This window comes from Daucus carota, chromosome 4 (assembly GCF_001625215.2).
Source record: "Daucus carota subsp. sativus chromosome 4, DH1 v3.0, whole genome shotgun sequence".
Lineage (NCBI taxonomy): Eukaryota > Viridiplantae > Streptophyta > Magnoliopsida > Apiales > Apiaceae > Daucus > Daucus carota.
In genome coordinates, this window is record NC_030384.2 from 25,635,944 (window position 1) to 25,658,091 (window position 22,148).

Consider the following 22,148-nt stretch of genomic DNA (forward strand, 5'->3'; position numbering starts at 1 on the left):
TCAGAAATAAGCAAACTGCAGGCGCTTAAGGATTGAATATTAAAGTCTCACAACCAGAACTTTCTTATTGACATGTAAACGGAATCAAAATAAATCCAAATTAGAATAGAAAGAGAGTAGCCGAAAATAACGACGAATCAAAATTAATATATTTTCAACCAATTTCAGATGCAACCAATAGAATCTTTCCTACCCACCAATTTTGGTCAAAAATATATTATTAATCGTATTAAAAAATCGAAACACATCATTTGTCATAAATAGTCATCAAACTCATGAAAATGCGGAAAAATGACTCTGGACAAGTTCTTGCACGTAATTTGAGTCTAAACGAAAAACATTAATACAGTATAATGAAAGTTGTACAAAACATAACAAATAAGTAGCATGAAATATTCTGCTCGTACCTTGTTATACTCATCACACAGAGATGTCATCTTCTTATCATAATCCACATACACCCACTAGTTGAAAGTATTTGAGCACTTGTTCACAACTTGCCAACTCTAACAAAACAAGAACATTATCTTTTTCGACAGTCCAAACACATTTATTTTTGCCACGATCATTTCTACTAGCATCATTTTCTTTCATCCTATCATAACAATTTGGTCACATAAAACATGCAAGATAATATAAGAAAATTATAAAATATATACAAATAAAATGATTAAGTTGGTACCATATTTCAAATATCTCAAATTCAACTACAAGCTAGTTCCATTAAATTGCAACTAAAATCATCATAAAACTGTTAATAATATCACAAAAGTAAATCTACAACTGTGTGTGACTCTCCATTCATTGAAAATATTTTGAGTCATTCGATTTCTTAAATTAGTTCATGGGTCAGTTACAACAATAATATCTATATACTTTGCTTGAGCACTTTCATCACGTCGTCATTATCATTATCGGCCTCCTCATACATATACTTTATTGTCATTGAATGATTGTAGAAGCATATTTCACTACAAGGAAAAACGAATGATACAACGGTTTTTGCCCGTTGTCTAATGCACTGTTTTCCCGTTGTCTACCCAGCTGCCGTCTGTTACGCGTATCCGACAACGGTAAGAAATCCGTTGTACAAGCTGCTTCACTCTACAGTCCTGTTATAACTTCGTGTTGTGTGATATTCAGAAACCACAACATATTGGTAAGAAAGTCTTGTAACAATAACTTTGTACAAGTCTTTCTTCTAAATATGTTGTTGTTGTTGGCTGAAGAAGACATCGGTTTCTTCAACTGAGAAACTGTTGTCCTTAAGAGCTGTTAACAATTGTTTTATAAAATCTAAACTGTTGTAATGAGGTATTTACACAACCTTTTCTTTAGGGAAAACACTCGATGTAAATATGTTTGTACAACGGTTTTGTTAACGAATGCTTGTTTTTTTGGTTTTGTACAAGGGTCTTTTAAGTAGTGGTTGTTGTTTTAATGTCATGTAGACAATATTTTTGAACCAAAATCATGTTGTCATTGTATATTGCATTCAACCTTACACATTTTGTTCCCATTGTGGTTGAGCTTGTAGGACAATGGTTTATTGGTGCCTAACCTGTTGTGTGACTAATGTTGGACAATAGTCTTCAATTCTTTAAAATGTTGTGTGAATAGGTCATAGACAATAGTTTTTCATTATATTTTTATGATAAAATTTTTATAAATAATTTGGCCTCAAAACAAAAGCATTTACAATATACCAAATACCAAAATCTAGATACAAAAGCTAGTTTTAAGAGGTGAAGATACAATTAAACAATTTCAAATATTTACAATATCTCTATATCCAATTTCTTGTTTGGATTCATATCACCGTAGCAAGCAACTTCTTCATTCTATGGCACTTCCACCATATCTGGCACTTCCACACCATCTCTATAGGAAAGCATTATCCCACACGTGAGACAGAGAGAGTTCCTGCAGTACAAATAAGCAGTTGAGTACTAAACCTAGGAATACTCAGAAGGTAGAAAACAGAATTATAAATAGAAGTGTAAAAGAAGCAGCCTCATAATAAACCAAGAAAACTGTAATAAGCACAAGGAGCAGGAGCTGCATCCTTTCAACAGCCCACTTTGCAGCAATTGTAAGACAAAGTGAGCAGAATCCCACTTTGCAGCAATTGTAAGACAAAGTGAGCAGAATCCTTTGCCTCACGAAGTTCATATATGTTATGCACTTCTACAAACAACATTGGGACCTACATACAGAACCAACCACATAGATAAGCTTATGTTCAATTAAATATTTAAATACAAGAACTCATAAATTATACAGTATAAGATGTATTCCTACAAAAACGGCCAAAAATATATTCTTATCCCTCCCATCTATCTGGTTTTGCAATATCTGCTAAAATCAAAATAAAAGAAAACTAGTGTACTAGACTTATTCAAATTGGATTTTAACTACATGAAGCTATATTAGATTTCGAAATATACCTTCCATCTATATTCTATCAGATATCAATATATACTACAGGCAGACCTGATTGGACTTAGTACTGAATTCGTGCATTCTGGAAGAGCAAACATGCAGTTTTTCATGTACTTGCAGGAAGACCTAAGATTTTTGCTTGGTGTTAAATGATCATCAAATCAGAATTACTTGACTGATAGAGAAAAAATATCAAGTGAAGAATTCATATATTTATAAAAATATAAAATAGCAGAGCAGATAGTAAGGGTTGAGGGGTTATACGAAATCATAGAAGAGGGCCTGTTTATGTAACTTCTGATGATCTGATCTCTTGTTGAAGACCAGTGGTTAATGTTGGTACTCGAGTTAACGAAAACTGAGATTTTTTTCCAGAATCTGCATTCTTATCTCCTCCATCTATTTCATATACTAAAGAACTGACATTAGCGGTCAAAACACAATCCATGGACTATGCAACAACTGACTATCACAAAGATATCATTAGAGAAAGATGTTTTGCCTACTTTTTGACTACAACATACATATGTTTTGTACCGTTCCCATCTATTTCCTGTATGGTGCATCTCTACAGGAGTAGTGTTCTGTACGGATCTTGTGATGCATGAGGCTTCTGCTGATTGAGTTCATTTTCAAACAAACACTCTTCAAACCAAGTACTGCTGAGAACAATTACTACCATACCAGCTGCTTCCTCCCTGTCCATTACAACCACACCCATTACCACATCTATTAGTCTAATCCAATCCATAATTACCAGCTGTCTCCTCTTACTTTCATTAATTGACATAAACTGGTAACAATTTGGAGAAACTCCAAAAATTAAACATACAGTAACATTGCAAGTTAACAAGTAAATATATTACGACTTATTAAATAAAAAAGAATCTAAGCTTTTTTTAGGCATAAACTCATAGACTAACATCTTATGTAGTCTGCTATCATCCCCTATTGCATCAATTAATAAATTGCAAGAATTTAAAATAATATTGTGCTTGAATAAAATTAGGTCAACATAATAATTAAAGAGAAAAACTGAATTCAGGAGCTTTGTTTTCTTAGACATGTCCTAGGTCCTAATTCAAGAAATAGAGTTATGCATCTCAATCTGAAGCTTACCTACAGCCTGTGATAGACGAGAAGACTAATCAATGCCAAGAAGGATTTGGTATGAGAACCAGCAAGTGAACAATCAAAACAAAAACATAAACAACTTCACCCCATCTCACACTTATGCATAGAGTCGAGATTACCTACAAAATCTCATAAAGAAACGAGATTACCAGCAAAATGAAAGCCCAAGAGTTGAAACCCTAATTTGTAGAGAGAGTTTATAAATGGAGTTTGTAACTATCAATCAGAGGTTTAAAATTTGTAAAATGGATATGTTTGGAATCGAGAGAGGTGTTTGTGTTTCAATACCCTATACAATTGCAGAAGAGCTTCACCAGAGGAGAGGAGAAAGAGATTGGAAAGGGGGATAAAAATTAGAGATAAGAGGTGAGGGGGGAACTCAAAATTTGGGGTGGGAGATGAATGGGGGGGGGGAATGAAAATGGATTAGCCGGCAACCAAATTGAATATGAAAGACACAAATAGTATTAAGATAACACTAATAGAAATGAAAAAAAAATCATTTTATAATATTAAATAAATTGGTGAGATATTAATTATAATAATTTTTTTTCATATATTATATTTAAAAGATTTAAAATAATTAAAAAATTAAAATTATTTCAAATCGTACAAATATTAATATATACTTATTTTAGTGATGTGTCAAAATATAAAACAAAGATATTAATCAGGAACTGATTTGGTTCGAGGGAGTAGCACTTTTCCTCGATTTCTCTTATAAAGACATGTAAGATAAATTTGTTGTAATTATTTTTTCACAAGAATAGAATCAATATATTTTGATATTCGTACAGTTGAATCGTCCAAAATAAAAATTAAAAAATATATGGTCAATCGGGAACTGATCTCGTTTAAGAGTGTAAAACTTTTTCTGGATTTCTCTTATTAATTCATGCAATATAAATCTGCAAATTCTTTATTATTATTTCACAAGACTAGAATCAATATATCTTGACATTTGTACGGTTGGATCGTCCGAAAAATTGTTTTAAAAAATTATCTTGGGCAGGATCTCAAGAGTTAAAAATTCTCATTTCCTTCATCAATTCTAATTTTTGTACTATTTGTCTTAAAAAATATATTAAATTATGTATATACGTGAATGTGTATCATTCATTTGTAATAAGAAGAAAATTTTATGACTCGAACGTGAGTATTAGTATGTCTTTTAAGCTTACAAATTTAGGACATACTGAATAGAACTTTTTTTATCTATGCGATTTGCTCCGTATTAATTATAAAATATTTTTTTCGATAATCTAACCGTACGGATGTTAGTATATACCAATATTAGTTATGTACAAATTTTTTCAAAATTCTTTATACTTATTTATATGCTTTTTATAACAAAACTAGTCATAATCATAATTTTGTCTTATTATAAAAAGGTCATTTTTGTCCTTTAGTGTTTAATAGACAACGGTTTTTTAACACACATGTGTTGAATGAGTAGAAATGAAACAACGGTTACGTCATAATACACTTGTAAGAGAGGCATTGTCTAAAATAGACTCACACAATGGTTTATTGAAACTATGTAAGTAGTATAGACAACACATTATGCGAAGGAAACCGTTGTATGCTTAATTTTCCTTTTCAAGAGTTAAAAATTCTCATTTCCTTGATCAATTCAAATTTTTGTAATATTTGTCTAAAGAAATATGTTAAATTATGCATATACATGAATGTGTATTATTCATTTGTAATAAGAAGATAATTTTGCGACTCAAACGTGAGTATTAATATGTCTTTTATGGTTACAATATGAGACATACTGAATAGAACTTTTGTTATCTATACGATTTGCTTCATATTAATTTTAAAATATTTTTTTCGATGATCTAACCGTACGGATGTCAGTATATACAAATATTAGTTATGTACAAATTTTTTCAAAATTTTTTATGCTTATTTATATGCTTTTTATAACGAAACTAGTCATAATCATAATTTTGTCTTATTATAAAAAGGTCATTTTTGTCTTTTAGTGTTTAATAGATAACGGTTTTTTAACACACATGTGTTGTATAAGTAGAAATGGCACAATGGTTTTATAACTAAAAACTTGTCTAGATGACCAAGATAAAATGTTATTTGAACTCATCTTCAACAACACCCATACATAAAACACTTGTCTAATTATAACAACGGTTTCCAGAACCATTGTCTCATTTTGATTCTCACAATACTAACTAAAACAGTTGTGTAATCGTTCACCTAAACACACCACCACTACTTAAAACAATTGTCTTACTAAAAAATTTAGACAACGGGTTAAAAACTATTGTCTGAATGATTGTCACTCAATACAACGTAAACCGTCGTCTGAGCGTTGGGATTAGACAACACCACCGTTAGAAAAACACTTGTCTGTTTTGATTTGCTAGACAACGGTTTTAAAACTCTTGTAAGAATCATGGTTCAGGCAATACTTTCTAAATGCTGAACATTAACAGTTGTCTGTCGTTTTTAGGCAACACTTTTTTAACCGAGCGTTGTCTGATGTGTGTTGTCTGATTGCGTTTTTCTTGTAGTGTTTCTTTTAACCATGTTATGTAATAAAGCACATGCAAGCACAATACGGTCATTTGTTTGTAAGCTAAACTAGGATGGACATTTTAAGATCCCCTGTCTTCCTTTCAATAATCCAAAATATATATTTCTAGGTCTTGAATGTTTCAAGTTGAAATACTCATTAGTTATGTGTGGTTGACATGCACCATTATCCCACTCTCTGAGGTGATAAAGATGTCCTCTATATGAAGCTAATCCCTCTCCATTAGTATATCCCCAATCACATACACAATAACAACCTTGACACAAAGAAAAAAACAAAACTTATTTTACTATTCACTCTTGTAGGTGTGTTATAATAATAATAATAATAATAATATAAGAGTATCAAATATGTTAACTACCTTTTGGCACATTTAAATCATTAGACCTAAAAATTGCATCTCGAAAAACCCGGACATCATGTGTGGATCCCTGCCAACTAAGTAACACATATATGAATTCCTCGAAACATAGTTAACATATCATTGTACCATCAAGCGCACTTACAGAATTCTACAAAAATATAACCACCATAACTTATATATTATATCTAAACTTTTTTATATATATAAAAAATGAATATCATACCTAAAAGCAGTTATATCTCTCATTATTACGGTTTTCGGATATGGGTGTTGGTTTTTTAAGTAGCAAACGATGTAATTTCAGGATAGAAAACAAAGATGCAAGAAATTGTCTACTAATAGTTTCACCACTTGTATAAAATTGAGTATTGATTGTTCTATTTTTTATGATGAGCTAGTGCGTATAAAAAACCTGCAAGAATCTCTTCTAAACACATATTTTTTGTCTCATTCAATCCACCTACATCTCTGACCATCTCAAGAACACAAAATGTTCTTCGCGAAAAAAATTCCTACACATAGTGTCACCCTCTCTTATAATTTGATTCAAATTATGCGATCTCCTTCATATTCTAGTCCTTTTGTTAAATTGTATACTTTGAGAATTATCTAATGTTTTTCTAACCGAGTAACACACTAGATGCAAGATTACAACACAATTACTTATTGTAACTATAAAACAAATATTGTCCCAATTTCTCCTATTTCTGAATGGATCACCGATTCGAGCCATTTTCTATATAAGGACATTATAAATATTATATATATGAAAACATTAAAAACCTGAATTTCCATTGAATTTAAATTATAAGCGAATCCAGTAATAAAACAAAAATGAAGAAAATAGACATGCAAAGTAAACATAGCATTAGTAAGCACAAGCCTCGTTCCTTGACTGCCCCAAGGCGCACTTTTCTCGAATTGTTTCAATGTGAAATTCAATACACAGGTTAAACGTTAAAGACCAAATTAAGAAAATAACCAAACTGCCTTACTTATACAATCTAAAACATGTACATATATTGGAGATGCTAAAGCAGCGATCCATAAACATGTGATAAGGTGAATAAGGAAAAGATTAAGAAAGAGAAGAAAGAAGTGCCTATTTTTTTTCTCTCTAGATCCAATGAAGCAGAGTAGTGAAGATGTTCAGTCTTTTTCTTTTTGGGAGATGTTTGCGGGTAATGACCAGTAATGAAACGGGAAAGAGAATACAAAATCCTAGTTGGTAGCACGGAGAGAATTGAAGAGTTTTGGATAAATCCCAAAATTAAAAATGGTCAAAAAGAATGATATTTTTTTGTAAACAAATAATAACAAACAGAATGGAGTTAGTTAATTCTCTTCCCTTTGTAAGTTACCTCAAAACAAACGGCCCCTAATACTAATGATACGGTCCACTTTGGACCTTGACCAAACTCGCAAGCATTTATTTTTGTACTCCTCTCAAAAGGCTTTATTTCAACGGAGTTGTTTGACTACTTCATTGACTACTTCATTCAAGACAAGTCTTCTTTATATTTACGATGTGAGACTTGGTTGACACACACTTGAAGAACCACTATGTGACCCTTATATATATCTCTATTGTTTATCAGCTGCTACTTCTCTTGTGGGACATACTGCCCGACGACTTTAATGTTAGGAATATTTTAAACACAATCTGTCTAAGATCTTTGACCACAATCTAAGTGAGAGTATCCCACATCACAAAACTAGTTGCAGGATCATGCAACACTCATAAACTCCATGTTAGTATATGATATTGTCTACTTTGAACCGTGATCAAGCCCACGCGTATTTGATTTTGTACTCCTCACAAAAGGTCTCATACGAATGAAGTTGTTTGACTGCTTATATTCAAAACAAATCTTTTTCATACTTATGATGTGGGACTTGTGTTGACACTCACCCTACACAAATAATGTCAACTTGGGTTAACACACACTTGAAGAACCACTACGTGACTCTTATGCCTCCACTGTTTATCCGTTGTCACTTGCTATTCAAGTGAGAGCATCCCACATCACAGAACTACTTCTAAGGTCGCGCAACACTCATAAATTGTACATTAGTTAAATTTTTGTCTACTTTCAATCATGACCAAACTCGCACGTATGTATTTTTGGACTTCTCACAAAAGGTATCATACTAATGAAATTGTTTGACTATTTATACTCGATATTCGAGACAAATCTTTTTTATACGTATGATGTGTGACTTGTGTTGAAACTCACTATACACAAATAATTTCAACTATTCATGTGAGTTCGTAAACGAATTATCCTCATCCCAACTTCGAATAACAAGGACAGTAACAATGGTTTTGCTGAGTTGTTTCAACTTAGTAAATCAGATTTTACGTAACAATCATAAATTGCCTCGAACCTGTTATTGAGCGTTACCCAATCAAAATTTTCAGTTGAAAGTAAATGTTCAAAAATAATTTGATCATTTTTATTTTCAACCAGCATAATTTCGACGTCAGGAAAAATTTTCTATTTTCAACCGAATGCGATCGACATAACTATTTCAATCAGATTTATATTTGGGTTGTCAAAAGCAGTAGACACACAATCATAATACCTTAATCTTTTTCTAGTAATAAAATTGATTATTCAAATTAAATATTGAATTTAAAATGAGAATTTTAATATGTATTCTATCTATAAAATTCATTTGTAATAATAATGTTATGCTTACTGCTATTTTTTGGTTTAATTTCGTGTTATATCTTAATTCTATACATAAAAAGATATAATTGATGTTAAAATTATAATCTAAAATGAATTTTTTTTTGAGATTTTGTAACCCTCATTCCTTTATATGACATTATTATATATATGAAGCAATGGCTTAAATATATTGACAGATCATTAAAAAAAATTGACAAGACATCAATTTAAAATTTATGTTTATTAATTAGCTTTTCTCAAAATATAGATGTCAGATTTGTAGTACAAAATAGGGACTCGTTCCAAAGATCTGGAACTGTTTCTTCACACAATTGCTGAATTTTATTGTAATATGGAGATCACAATTCACACGTACTTATATTCTGCCTTTCTAGCTTTAGTGACATGATGAGTTTTATTTTTCCCTGTTTATGTAGATTTGGTTATCATTCCATGTATTATTTCATGCAACTTGTCCCACTGAACTGAAGTCGTGGCAAGAAGCCTTCACGTATTATCTCTTCATGCAAAGGGGATAATACTGATCAGAAACTCGATAACAATCTCCCCAAGTGAAAGATTGTGGAATTGCCGCCGTGGTGTTAGATAAAAATGATTGGCTCAAATGAACCTATAAGACATCATGTAAAAGTTGCTAAAGTTGCTGAATATTTTACTTTTGGTGGTACTGAATATATTGATTAGCTATATTTAAAAAATGATATTATTATTTTAAGTTGTTATAAATAGCATATATATTGTTTTAATATAGTGATAATAGATAATGTTAAATCTTGTTACAAGTCTCCGAGATTGGCCAAATATAACCAAAATCAGTTGGGTTGACTATATTTTTAGTTGGGTTGACTATATTTTTAGACAAGGATAATATGTGGTTGGAGTAAACAACATTTTACATGTTATTAGTATATTTTTTAGTTTGGTATAATATATTAAATTTTAGCTAAGGGTTTTGTGAGTTGGAAATGCTCTTAGTCTCTGTAATAATAGGGTAGCAGTTACTATCACGGGTTAGTGTAAAATTGTAAACAAAATTGTTATTGAGATCTTGGGCTAAAAAGTCTTTTGTGTGGGAATTTTTGAAGTACAGCAAGCTTAAATGTTTTGGTAGCAGCTAGAACCAGAGAGACAACAAGGCTTTGAGAAAGGAAAGTTCACCAGTTCCTATTTAAAAGTTGAATCGGTAGCACATACCTTATCCATTAGTCTGAAGAAGCTTCTGCATCATACTGTTTTATTGCCTGGGTGAAGAAGTTTCTTTCTTCTTGACCTTGACAAAGAGATCATTTATCAAGTTTGACAAATTTCTTGATTATTCCCATTTCCCAGAATCTCACTACCAGGAAAGCGCCCAAGACGATGATTCCTTGCTACCGCAGTCTCATTGAATTCGCAAACTGAATCACTAATAAAAGTTTTAATCTCTGTTTTCTTTTGTGCTTCCACGATCAGTATAGTATCTAATCTCTATTTCCTTTTGCTCTTCCACCATCATAACAACCTGTTAATTTTTCACCTGGAATCACAAGATCATTAATAGTGCAACAAATCTTTGTAAAATTGTTCTCCTTGTTTGTGACTGTTGTTCTTAATTTCATGCGTGAAGTACAACATATATCACTGAACCTAATTTAGACAGACATATATTTTCATTATAGCTTTTGTACTAAAGAAATTCTTCTTATCCCAAGGTTGAAGAACAAAGAAACGATACACAGAAAGACGTCATTCTTAACTAGAAAAGGCGTTCAGCTTTGACTAAAAATGAGTACCTGGAAAACTGGTACAAAAATAATAAGAAAGTCTTTTACAATGTTATCCGTCTCCCAGCCTTCAAGCTGCAATAAAAGGCCACATCAAGCATCAGATATGCAGCGTTTCTATAGCTAGAATTACAAAGCACTTCTGGTAGACTGTAAAACCAGCTAACATCAGCATCAAAGCATGCCTTAGAGGCCTTAATTTAAACTCCCCTGCAGAACAACTAACCCACTCATCAGTCACTGAGAATTCAACACCATGGTCTACTTTATCTGCCCCTGCACTCAGTACCCCGAATCGCAGCAGGTAGATGCCCATATCCACAACAAAAGGGCTTGAATATGCCTCAACTAGTCGTGTTCATTCACCAACATCTACGTTAGCACTTGCTTCTAATCAGTGGTCTCTCTACTTGCAAAAAAACACAAGCATGTGCATCAACTCCAGTTTAGTTGCCTCATCTAAATCAGACCTTAAATATTTCTCTCGATCACCTCCAGAGATGCCACAAAGAACAATATGCTAGTTCCGGCACAACTTGTGTTCCCACGTTGAATTATAGTTGCCAAAATACAATATGCTAGTTCTGGCACAACTTGTGTCCTGATCACTGCATTAGAAAGCTTAAGTTGTTGAGTCTTTCAAACAAATTAAAGCAAAAAAAAGTGGAGGTTTACCTTCAGCATGACACTAATATCTATAAAATCTATGAAATTTGTGATTAACATTTTACACCAAGTGTAATTCAGGAAACATATAAAGGAACGATTAAGTACCAACCTTTGATGGGAATTCTATATAATTAACCAAATATCATTCAAATGACCAAAATTTACTAATCTATTGGGCTGTGACAAATCATAAAAATACAGGAAAAATAATAGTAAGAGCAACCCCAAACGTACTGCCCCTTCGGCTAGCTAGAATATTTATAAAGTATTGACTATCTAGAATTTTTCTAGTCAAATTTCTTTTTTCCACCAATTATGCTTGGCTAAATTGGCTTGCTATTGCATTAACTAATTTTGAAATTCAAGAAAAATAAAAACAAACATAGGAAATATGAGATTGTGTAGTGTTTGTTTGCTGCCAAAGGTGGCAGGTAACGAAAATAAGATAACTAATATAATAGCCAGGGAACAGGCTACATATTGCCAGGATTTTTTCCGCTATGCAAATTATACATTAGTCACATCAGCCCATTTAAGTGAACACACTAGCTATTATAGCTAGTGAAGAGTAATAGCCAGCAGCACTGGAGCTGCTCTAGAAGGACCTATAAATGACCACTTATCAAGTAAAATTAACTCAAAAAGTGCTGTTAAAAATTGTTGTGCGGTCAGAAAAAGTGCTGGTGAAAAAAGTGTTGTTGTAGAAATCAGATAACTGTTTGGTAATATTTTTGATATTTGCTTATTTTGAGTTATAATATAAACAAAATAATTTTGCCGGTGAGATTTGATAGTGAAATTCGTAACAGCTTCCTGCAAAAGCTGAAAACAGCTTTTTCCAAAAGCATGGGAGGACCTGCTTTTTCTAAAAGCAGCTTTTCAGCTAAAAGCTGCTGTTCAGAAAAGCTGCTTTTAGATTTACCAAACAGTTTTTCACCTGCTTTTCAGCAAAAAGTTGTTGTTGTCTGCAACAGCAACCCCAAACAGTACCTAAGAAAGCTAACGAGATCCTATTAACTGACTATGTTGGTGATTTAAAATTACTACAGCACCAGAGGTCTCTTCTGTTTTTTAGCATAACCATGTATGAGAGAAGAACAACTTAGCTACCGCAACTAAGTGTTTTACCTAGATTTGTAACATAATACTCTTGAGTTTTACACAGAAACCGACTCAGAGATTTGATGGACTTACCTGTACATCTCATTACCGAACACCTTCTCTTAGTTATGATGCCACAGGCAACTGGATTGAGATGCCTCCATGCTATACCTATAAAATTTTCAACAGCTATAGCTGATTTATAATCATGAGAGCAGAATAACTTAACTACTATAACTAAGTTTTACCTATATTTGTAACATAATAGGCTTAATGACCTTTTAGCCCTCGAAGTATGGGTGGAAGTTCCGATGCGGCCTCGAAGTTTAAAAACGTACCTTTCGACCCTCAAAGTATCTTTGTCGTACCTTTTAGCCCTTTTTAAAAATACCGGTATAAATCGGGGGATAAACTTGACAATTCATATTCGGGGTAAAGTTTGGGCGTACCTTCTAACCCTTAAAGTATACATCTCGTTCCTTTTAACCCCTAAAGAATACATTAAAATACATTAGATGTTCTTTTTAACCCTTAACGTTTAATGCCCCTTTTAACCCTCACGTGTGAAGTGTCAACTTTGTCCACCCCGTTATATACCGGTATACGCCATAAGGGCTAAAAGGTACGACAAAGATACTTTGAGGGTCGAAAGGTGCGTTTTTAAATTTCGAGGCCGCATCGGAACTTCCACCCAAACTTCAAGGGCTAAAAGGTCATTAAGCCAACATAATACTCTTAAGTATTACGCAGAAAGCAACACAAGCATTTGATGGACTTGCCTGTACATCTGATTACAGAACACCTTCTCTTAGTTATGATGCCACAGGCAACTGGATTGAGATGCCTCCATGCTATACCTACGAAATTTCCAACAGATATAGCTGATTTATAATCATGATAGCAAAATAACTCAACTACCATAACTAAGTTTTACCTATACTTGTAACATAATACTCTTAAGTATTACATTCTGTCAAAAAAAAAAAAAGTATTACACAGAAAGCGACACAAGCATTTGATGGACTTACCTGTACAACTGATTACAGAACACCTTCTCTTAGTTATGATGCCACAGGCAACTGGATTAAGATGCCTCCATGCTATGCCTAAGAATTTTCCAACAGCTATAGCTGATTTATAATCATGAGAGCAGAATAACTTAGCTACCATAACTAAGTTTTACCTATATTTGTAACATACTACTCTCAAGTATTACGCAGAAAGCGACCCAAGCATTTGATGGTCCTACCTGTACATCTGATTACAGAACACCATATATTAGCTATGATGTCATAGACAACTGGATTGAGCAGCCTCCATGCCATGCCTCACAAATTTCCAACAACTATAGCTGATTTATCATCATCTGAAAAGGCACATTGATTGCTAAGTGTGCACCGAGTTAACAAATTTAGACTCAACTTTACACTAGAAAAGTGGGGAGAGCAGCAAAAGGTTACATGGCTAAAACTGCAACCATGAGGAACACACCCAAAATTAAAAGCAAATAACAGCTTTTTTGGTGTTTTATGCCTGAACCTGTTCAATTTTAGTAAGATGGCACGTGATTTCTTGGGAATATGCCTCAATGCTCCCTGCATCAGTTTTTACCGCATAAACGATTCACTCGAAAAACCTCTAGGAAAACATACTGGACACCAATTTTTTACAGAACATGTTAGCATAGTATCAAGCTACTTACTGTACTGAAAGTCTCAAACACTTATCGGAAAAATTTTCTTGTTCTACTGTTTAATACTTTACTAATGTACTATTCAAAGGTGGCAAACTAAATCACCTTTGCATCTCTCAACACCCTGTATAACAGAATCGGAAAGCAGCAGCTTCGATGAGGTTCAGGTCTCAGCTGATGAGATGTGAAGCATGACGTTTTGACAACTCAACTTTGCATTGGAGATGGGCTATATGAACTTACTACATAAAGTTGCATCCACATTATGAAACTAACTCTAAGTTTCACAAAAACATTAATCCATCAACTTGTTGGTAACTTAAAAACGAAGTCATTACTATAAGAAGGTCATGCAGACATTGACAAGCAAAAAAAAGCAGAACCTTCCGGATCTATCAAGAACGGCGACAGTACAGCAACTTAAAAAAGCGTATATTACTTCTAATTCTCAAGACTGGCCAACTAAAAATGTATTATAGTAAAGTTTGGAAATTTTAGAAATGGACTATCTGCATATTTTATGCTGTATTATAATATATTATATATTGTTTAGGACAAACCTAAAACATAAAAAAGTGATAACCTTAATTGTTTAACTTTTGAACTAGTAAATAATTACAAATCAATATAAACAGAAGTGCATCTTTGTATAAAGGTCTCATTAGTAAATATAGAGAGAGAATACATAGAAAGATTGAGTGTCCTACCTTTAAGAAGAAATATTGTATTCGATTTGGTCTTCAATAACTTCATACTCTACATAAGAATCTTCACATGCAACATATCCAGCTTCTTTCATTTGTTTAAGTAATCCCCTGAGCAAAGGATAAATCTCCTCAGACTGGGTGTTGGACATGTCTTCCACCATAAAAGGCGAAATTCCAGCTCCAGCATCAATCCATGCAACACCAGGAGCCTTTTTTACACCCCAGTCCCTCATGGAAGTCCTAATCTTTGCTAGTTCGTTCCAACATCCAGCTGCAGCATACATGTTTGCAATTAAGACATAATACCCTGAATTCTGAGGCTTCATTTCTAACAGATTTTTTGCCGCCCATTCTCCAACTTCTGTATTTCCATGAATTTTACAAGATCCTATAAGAGTGGCCCACATTGCCTGGGTTGGTTTGTATTGCATCCCTCTCAATATTCCCACTGCCTTATGAATTAAACCAGCTCTCCCATAGAGGTCAACCATGCAAGCGAAGTGCTCCAAACGAGGAGTTATGCCATAGACACGTGACATATTTTCAAACAACAACTGACCTTCAATAACAAGACGAGAATGACTACAAGCTGACAAAACAGCAATCATGGTTACATGATCCGGTCTTATCTGGGAAGCAATCATCTCTTCAAAAAGTTTCAACGCAGTTTTGCCCTCTCCTTGTATCCCGTACCCAGCTATTAGTGATGTGTAAGTCACTTCATCCTTTTTGATTAGTAAATCAAATAATCTTTTTGCTAAGGATATTTTTCCAGATCTTGCATACATGTCCACCAGGGCATTCCATAACAGCAAGTAATCTTTAAACACTTCACGCTTAATCATATAGCAATGAAACTCTCTACCGTGCTGAAGATTTGCTACCCTAGCACATAAAGGCAAAAGGCTTGCAATTGTCACATTATTAGGTTCAAACCCAAAAAGAATCATTTCTCTAAATAGAAAGAAAGCTTCCTCAGTATGGTCCCACTGCGAGTAACCAGAAATGATAGAATTCCACGTAATCATACTTTTAACTTGTACTAAATTGAACAAAACAGTTGCCAGCCTAAGGTCCTTGCACCGAGAATACATAGTGATCAATGAATTTCTAACTTTATCAAATTCATCACAATAACTACGCACCGCCAAACCATGAATCTCCTTCCCCAATTTTAAAGAACCCACATGAGAACATGCACCTAAACCGTTAATCACCGCAACAGGATCTAAGTGAATCAAACATTTCCTCATCCGACAAAGCAATTCCAGCGCCGTATCATATCTACCCGTCTTCAAACACCCCCCAGCTATTGTATTCCACGTTATCATATTCAATTCAATACTCTCTCCCTGCATATACTCAAAAACCTCAAACGCCTCCTTCCACATCCCCCCAGAAGCATAACACGAAATCATAGAATTCCACGAAACAGCATCCCTTTCACGCAACCCATCAAACAGCTTCCGCGCAACATCCACTTCCCCACATTTCCCATACATATAAATCAAAGCATTATAAACATACAAATTCCACTCAACCCCACTACATTCAATAGACCTATGCACCTCTCTCCCAGCCACAACATCCAATTCTTCACTACAAGCCTTCAAAACCGAAGGGTAAGTAAAATTATCCGGCCTAACCCCCTTCTCCACCATCACTCTATACATCGAAATCGCCTCCCCACAAAACCCATTTCTTACATAACCCGAAATCAACAAATTCCACGACAACGGATCCTTAATCCCAGAACTACAAACTATAATTTTACCATAATCAAGCACATCTAAATTAGCATAAAATGTAACAAGCTTAGGAACCAAAATAGAGTGCTTCTCCAAACCCGAAGTAACAATATAAGAATGAACCTGTCTACCATGTGACAAAGCCTTAAGATTAGAACAACACAACAAAAGACGAGACAATGAGATTACAATTATGTAAAATGAGTCACCAGACCCAAAATGTGTCTGAATAGATGCGAATGTTTTGAAGGCTTGTTCTAAATGGCCTTGAGTTGCAAACCTTTTTAAGGAAATAACCAAAGAATCAATCATGGGTTGTTTAGGAATAGATGGGTTTTGTTTCCAATTTCGAGGAATGCATTTCTGGAGTTGTGAGAGGAAATAGTGGGGGTTTGGTAGTGAGGAGAATGAAGATGATGGCATACAATGTGAAGTGGTAGTGAATGCATGACTGCATACACAATCGTTGTATGTACACAAACACGGATGTGTAGTTTGATGTGTTCAAGAGTTTGAAGGCTTTGTGTTTGAATATTCTTGCAGTGAGGGTTTTAGAACCGGCAAAGCACAGGGGTAAGAGGTTTTAGGATTTTTTTTTTTAAAAAAAATTCTTATCATATAAACATAATAAATTAATAATCTCATAAAATAAAGGGAATTTTTGATAAATATATATTAAAAAGTAGTTTTTTGCATATTTACTTTTTCAAAAAAACCAAAATTACACTAATATCCCCTTACTTTTGAAAATTGCGGAAATACTGGCTTTTAATTAGGTGGTTAGTTTTGGTTGCTCCTTTCCAAGAAAACAGTTAACAATCGAGCTCTTGTTCCTCTCCATCTCGTCAAAACACATCAACCAAACTGGCGATTTCTTCAATCGAATTCGCAACTCTTTCACTCAGATTAACGATCAAAAGGTATGTTCTTTGTTTTTATATGTTGTTGATTGTCTTTCGAACTTGTTTTTGAATCGATTAAGCTTAAAACAGAGATCTGTAGATGTACTGTTTATAATTTGTTCAGTTGATAGTTTACACAAATTGCATAAAATTGCGGATGATATAGTGTTGATTTCATTTAAGATTTTGAAGTAGTTTCATTTGAGTTTAATTTAGTTGCATTCGATTCACTTCTACATAGCCTGGAGGAGCTGTTAGAGGTTGTAGTATTTCAGATATAGGATATAGTTGTGGATTATTTTGTGTTGATTCCACTGCATCAGTTTGTACTGGTTTCATTTGGCTTGAATTTAGTGGCATTCAATTGAATCTTACAAGGCCTGCAGCAGCTCTTAGAGGTTGTTCTGTTTCAGATTTAGGATATAGTTGTGGATTATTTTGTCTTGATTCCACTGCATCATTTTGTACTGGTTTCATTTGGCTTGAATTTAGTGGCATTCAATTGAATCTTACAAGGCCTGCAGCAGCTCTTAGAGGTTGTTCTGTTTCAGATATAGGATATAGTTGTGGATTATTTTGTCTTATTCCACTGCATCAGTTTGTACTGGTTTCATTTGGCTTGAATTTAGTGGCATTCAATTGAATCTTACCAGGCCTGCAGCAGCTCTTAGAAGTTGTTCTATTTCACATATTGGATAAAGTTCTGGATTATTTTGTTTTGATTCCACTGCCTGACTTTGGACTGTTTTTATTTGCATTTAGTTTAGTGGCATTCAATTGAATATTATAACTCCTGCAGCATCTCTTAGAGATTTTATTTTTTGTAATATTTGCTAAAATTGTGGATTATTTTGATTTGATTCAACTGCCTCACTTTGGACTGTTTTTATTTGAATTTAGTTTAGTGGCATTCAATTGAATATTATAACTCCTGCAGCATCTCTTAGAGGATGTATTTTTTGCCATATTGGATAAAGTTCTGCAATATTTTGTGTATCATTTGTCTTGTGTCATTTATCTTTAATTTGGTTGCATTATCTTGGATCTTACATGGTTTGTGGAATCCATTTAGCACTGCAATTGATTTTTTTTGGCTTATTGACATTGCAGGGATGTCTAATATTCCAGTTATTGTTCAGCATAGTGGGCATTGGAATGAAACTACAAACTATACGGCTTTTAAGGTTGTTGGTTTGTTAGTTGCTCCGAATTGTGATTATGCCAAGCTGTTGGGAATGATATGCAATGAACTTCAGTTGAAAACAGAATCAACTTCGGTGATAATTGAATATCAAGCCAAAGATGGTTATCCTCCTTTCAAAATAGTTGATGACCTCCATGTTATGTTCTATCTAGAGCTCAAGAAAAGGGAACCAGAATTAACCAAATATCCTTTGTGTGTGTCGTTTGAGAACCGAATTCAGCAACTATCATCTCTGTCTAATCGTAGTGAAATGACAAATGATGAATTGTGTGCTGAGGTTCAAAGTATTCAGGGTATATCTTCAAATACTGACCTTGTTAACAGCAAGGAGGTGAATACAGAGATTGTTGAAGATTATGTTGATTATGCAGAGGAAATATCTCGACAAATGATGGACTTGTCACCTATAGCAAGTTCACAGGAAGAAATAATTGAAATCAGCAAGGAAGCAGTTATCAACAACAAGCACCATAAAGATTTAGCATTGTTTCAGAAATATAAAGATAAGGAAACATTGCAGATGGTTCTTAGTTTCTATGCTATCAACAACAATTTTCAGTATAAAGTTAAAAAGTCTTGCAAGAATGAGTACTCTCTAGTATGTGTTGACATAAATTGCGAGTGGAAGTTGCGGGCATCAAGAAGTGGCAACACAAATCACTTTATCATCAGAACATTTGTCAACAATCATACTTGTTCTCTTGAAATAAGGTTCAAAAATCAGCGTCAAGCAACAACAAGTGTTATAGCAGATGTCATAAAACACAAGTTTGCGAATATCAAGACAAAATACAATGTTGCTGATATTATTAGAGATATGAAGCATGATCATAATGTGCAAATCAAATACAACAAAGCCTGGAGATCAAAAGAGAAAGCTAAGGAAATTATGCAAGGGAGTGCAACCCAATCTTTTGCTGATTTATACTCTTTTTTGTATATGCTCTACACTACAAATGCAGGATCAATAGTTGAGTTGCAGCTGACTCAGAATAATTGTTTCCTATATGTGTTTGTCGCATTGAATTGTTCAATAAAAGGCTGGATGTTCTGTCTACCTGTGGTTGTGGTTGACGGCACATTTTTAAAATCATCTTATGGAGGGACTTTATTGGTTGCAGCAACTCAAGATGCTGGAGGGAAAATATTTCCATTAGCTTTTGCTGTAGTTGATTCAGAGAATGATCATTCATGGCAGTGGTTCTTTGAGAAGTTTAGAAAGGCTTATGGTGGAAGAGAAGACATGGTGATAGTATCTGATCGACATGAAAGTATAATCAAGGCTGCCAACACAGTGTATCCAGAGGTACCAAATGTTTTCTGCGTTTTTCACCTACTTGGAAACATTAAAAGCAAGTTCAAGAAAAACTTGAAGAAAATAAAAGAGGCATTCTGGTGTGCTGCAAATGCTTATACTTTAAAGAAGTTTAATTACCACATGAAGGAATTGGAAAAAGTTGACAACAGGGTGCAACTGTTTTTGGAAGAGATTGGCTATGAGAAGTGGTCCAAGGTGCATTCAACAAATAACAGGTACTCTAATATGACATCAAATGTTGCAGAGTCTCTCAATTCTGTCATAATTTCTATCAGGGAACTCCCAATCTGCACAATGTTAGAAAGTTTAAGATCTTTGATTCAAAAATGGAGCTGGAGAAATAGGAATGAAGCTACTGCTACATCAACAATATTAACTAGGAAATATGAAGATCAGTTGAAGAAAAACTACACGTTCTCAGTTGATTTGACTGTAAGAGTTTTGCCTTTTAATGCAACTTAATTATTTATGATTTTGACATCTTCTTGTCTAAATTTACTGTAAATGATTAGGTTCATCCAACAAATCACATCATTTTTGAAGTCGTTAATGCTGACAAAAAGAACATAGTTGATCTCAGCAACAAAACTTGCACCTGCAAAAGGTTTGTGCAACTACTGTATCATTTACATACTTTTATCAGTAATGTTTATCCTTTTTGGCATAATTTATTGATTGTTAAAATAATTTTCAGGTTTGAATTGGATCAAATTCCATGTGGTCATGCCATTGCAGTTCTGCAAATGTCTGGCCTTGATGTTTATGACTACTGTTCAACTTATTACCGCAAGGAGACGATGATTTCAGCATATAAAGAAAATGTGTATCCTGTTGGCAGCAAAGAAAACTGGGAAGTGCCCGACAGTGTGAAGGCATTGATAGTGTACCCTCCAGAAGGAAGAATTCGAGTTGGCAGGCCAAAGAAAAACAGATGCAAACCCCACTGGGAAAGAAATGCAAAGACTTTTAAACCAATTAAATGCAGCAAATGTCACCAAACTGGACATAACAGAAGAACATGTAGGAATCCAATGAAAAACAAATAGATATTCTCCTAATTTCATTGATTAATTGTATGTCTGCTTATGGAAGTTTACGTTATTATTACAAGACATATTTTGTGAGATGATTTGTTACTATTGGTTCTGTTTTTAAAGAATTTACTTGGTGTTTTTCATTTTCTCTTATTTAAGGGTATTATGTAGTTGCATAACTTGCTTTATACTAATTAGTTGTAATCAGTTGTTATTAGCTTAAGTTGCTTTTATGTTGAATGTAGTTGCATGCATATTTGGTTTATAGTAATTGCATTAATATTTGGTTGAAAGGTGTTTATTTATACTCAGTTCATTTAGTTGCATATACTCAGTTCATTTAGTTGCATATGAGGTTGAATATGGTTGTATTAGTTATTTTTTAAAAATAATGATATATAGTTAGTTGCATATGAGGTTGAATATGGTTGTATTAGTTATTTTTTAAAAATAATGATATATAGTTAGTTGCATATGAGGTTGAAGATGGTAGATATTATGTGCCCCAAGTTTTAGAAATTACGTGCCCCGAACCTGTAGCAATTACGTGCCCCAACTATAGAACCTACGTGCCCCAAATTGCTGAATGTACGTGCCCCGGATGGTAGATATTATGTGCCCCAAGTTTTAGAAATTACGTGCCCCGAACCTGTAGCAATTACGTGCCCCAACTCTAGAACCTACGTGCCCCAAATTGCTGAATGTACGTGCCCTAGATGGTAGATATTATGTGCCCCAAGTTTTAGAAATTACGTGCCCCGAACCTGTAGCAATTACGTGCCCCAACTCTAGAACCTACGTGCCCCAAATTGC

The 22,148-nt window shown here is 33.8% G+C and overlaps 2 protein-coding genes across 13 annotated transcripts; one reads left to right on the forward strand and one right to left on the reverse strand.

The window, feature by feature from the left end:
- Positions 1 to 127: 127 nt before the first annotated feature.
- LOC108215910 (pentatricopeptide repeat-containing protein At1g71490) lies at positions 128 to 17,436 on the reverse strand. 12 transcript variants are annotated; one of them, XM_064092501.1, is made up of 8 exons: positions 15,130 to 17,436; positions 13,979 to 14,095; positions 13,758 to 13,859; positions 13,509 to 13,586; positions 12,823 to 12,900; positions 10,969 to 11,567; positions 10,391 to 10,712; positions 128 to 595 (listed from the first exon to the last, which is right to left on the reverse strand). In XM_064092501.1, exon 1 carries the CDS (start codon positions 17,298 to 17,300, stop codon positions 15,132 to 15,134), a length of 2,169 nt encoding a protein of 722 aa, XP_063948571.1. In that variant the 5' UTR covers positions 17,301 to 17,436; the 3' UTR covers positions 128 to 595; positions 10,391 to 10,712; positions 10,969 to 11,567; positions 12,823 to 12,900; positions 13,509 to 13,586; positions 13,758 to 13,859; positions 13,979 to 14,095; positions 15,130 to 15,131. The 12 variants fall into 12 exon arrangements, with proteins under 12 accessions (XP_063948571.1, XP_063948573.1, XP_063948572.1 ...); XM_064092503.1 differs by lacking the exon at positions 128 to 595 and adding an exon at positions 5,922 to 8,888; XM_064092502.1 differs by lacking the exon at positions 128 to 595 and adding an exon at positions 9,179 to 9,806.
- A 1,455-nt stretch (positions 17,437 to 18,891) lies between these two features.
- LOC108217078 (uncharacterized) lies at positions 18,892 to 21,347 on the forward strand. Its single transcript, XM_017389928.2, has 3 exons — positions 18,892 to 20,733; positions 20,814 to 20,905; positions 20,996 to 21,347. The coding sequence occupies exons 1-3, from the start codon at positions 18,892 to 18,894 to the stop codon at positions 21,345 to 21,347; spliced, it is 2,286 nt and encodes a 761-aa protein (XP_017245417.2).
- The last annotated feature ends 801 nt before the right edge of the window (positions 21,348 to 22,148 follow it).

What these genes read in the sequence shown, in the direction of transcription:
- LOC108215910 (XM_064092501.1), bottom strand. Translation starts at nt 17,300, where the DNA reads ATGCCATCATCTTCATTCTCCTCACTACCAAACCCCCACTATTTCCTC.
- LOC108217078 (XM_017389928.2), top strand. Translation starts at nt 18,892, where the DNA reads ATGTCTAATATTCCAGTTATTGTTCAGCATAGTGGGCATTGGAATGAA. An exon ending in CGTTCTCAGTTGATTTGACT is followed by an intron (nt 20,734 to 20,813) that starts GTAAGAGTTTTG and finishes GTAAATGATTAG; the next exon opens with GTTCATCCAACAAATCACAT. An exon ending in AAAACTTGCACCTGCAAAAG is followed by an intron (nt 20,906 to 20,995) that starts GTTTGTGCAACT and finishes AATAATTTTCAG; the next exon opens with GTTTGAATTGGATCAAATTC.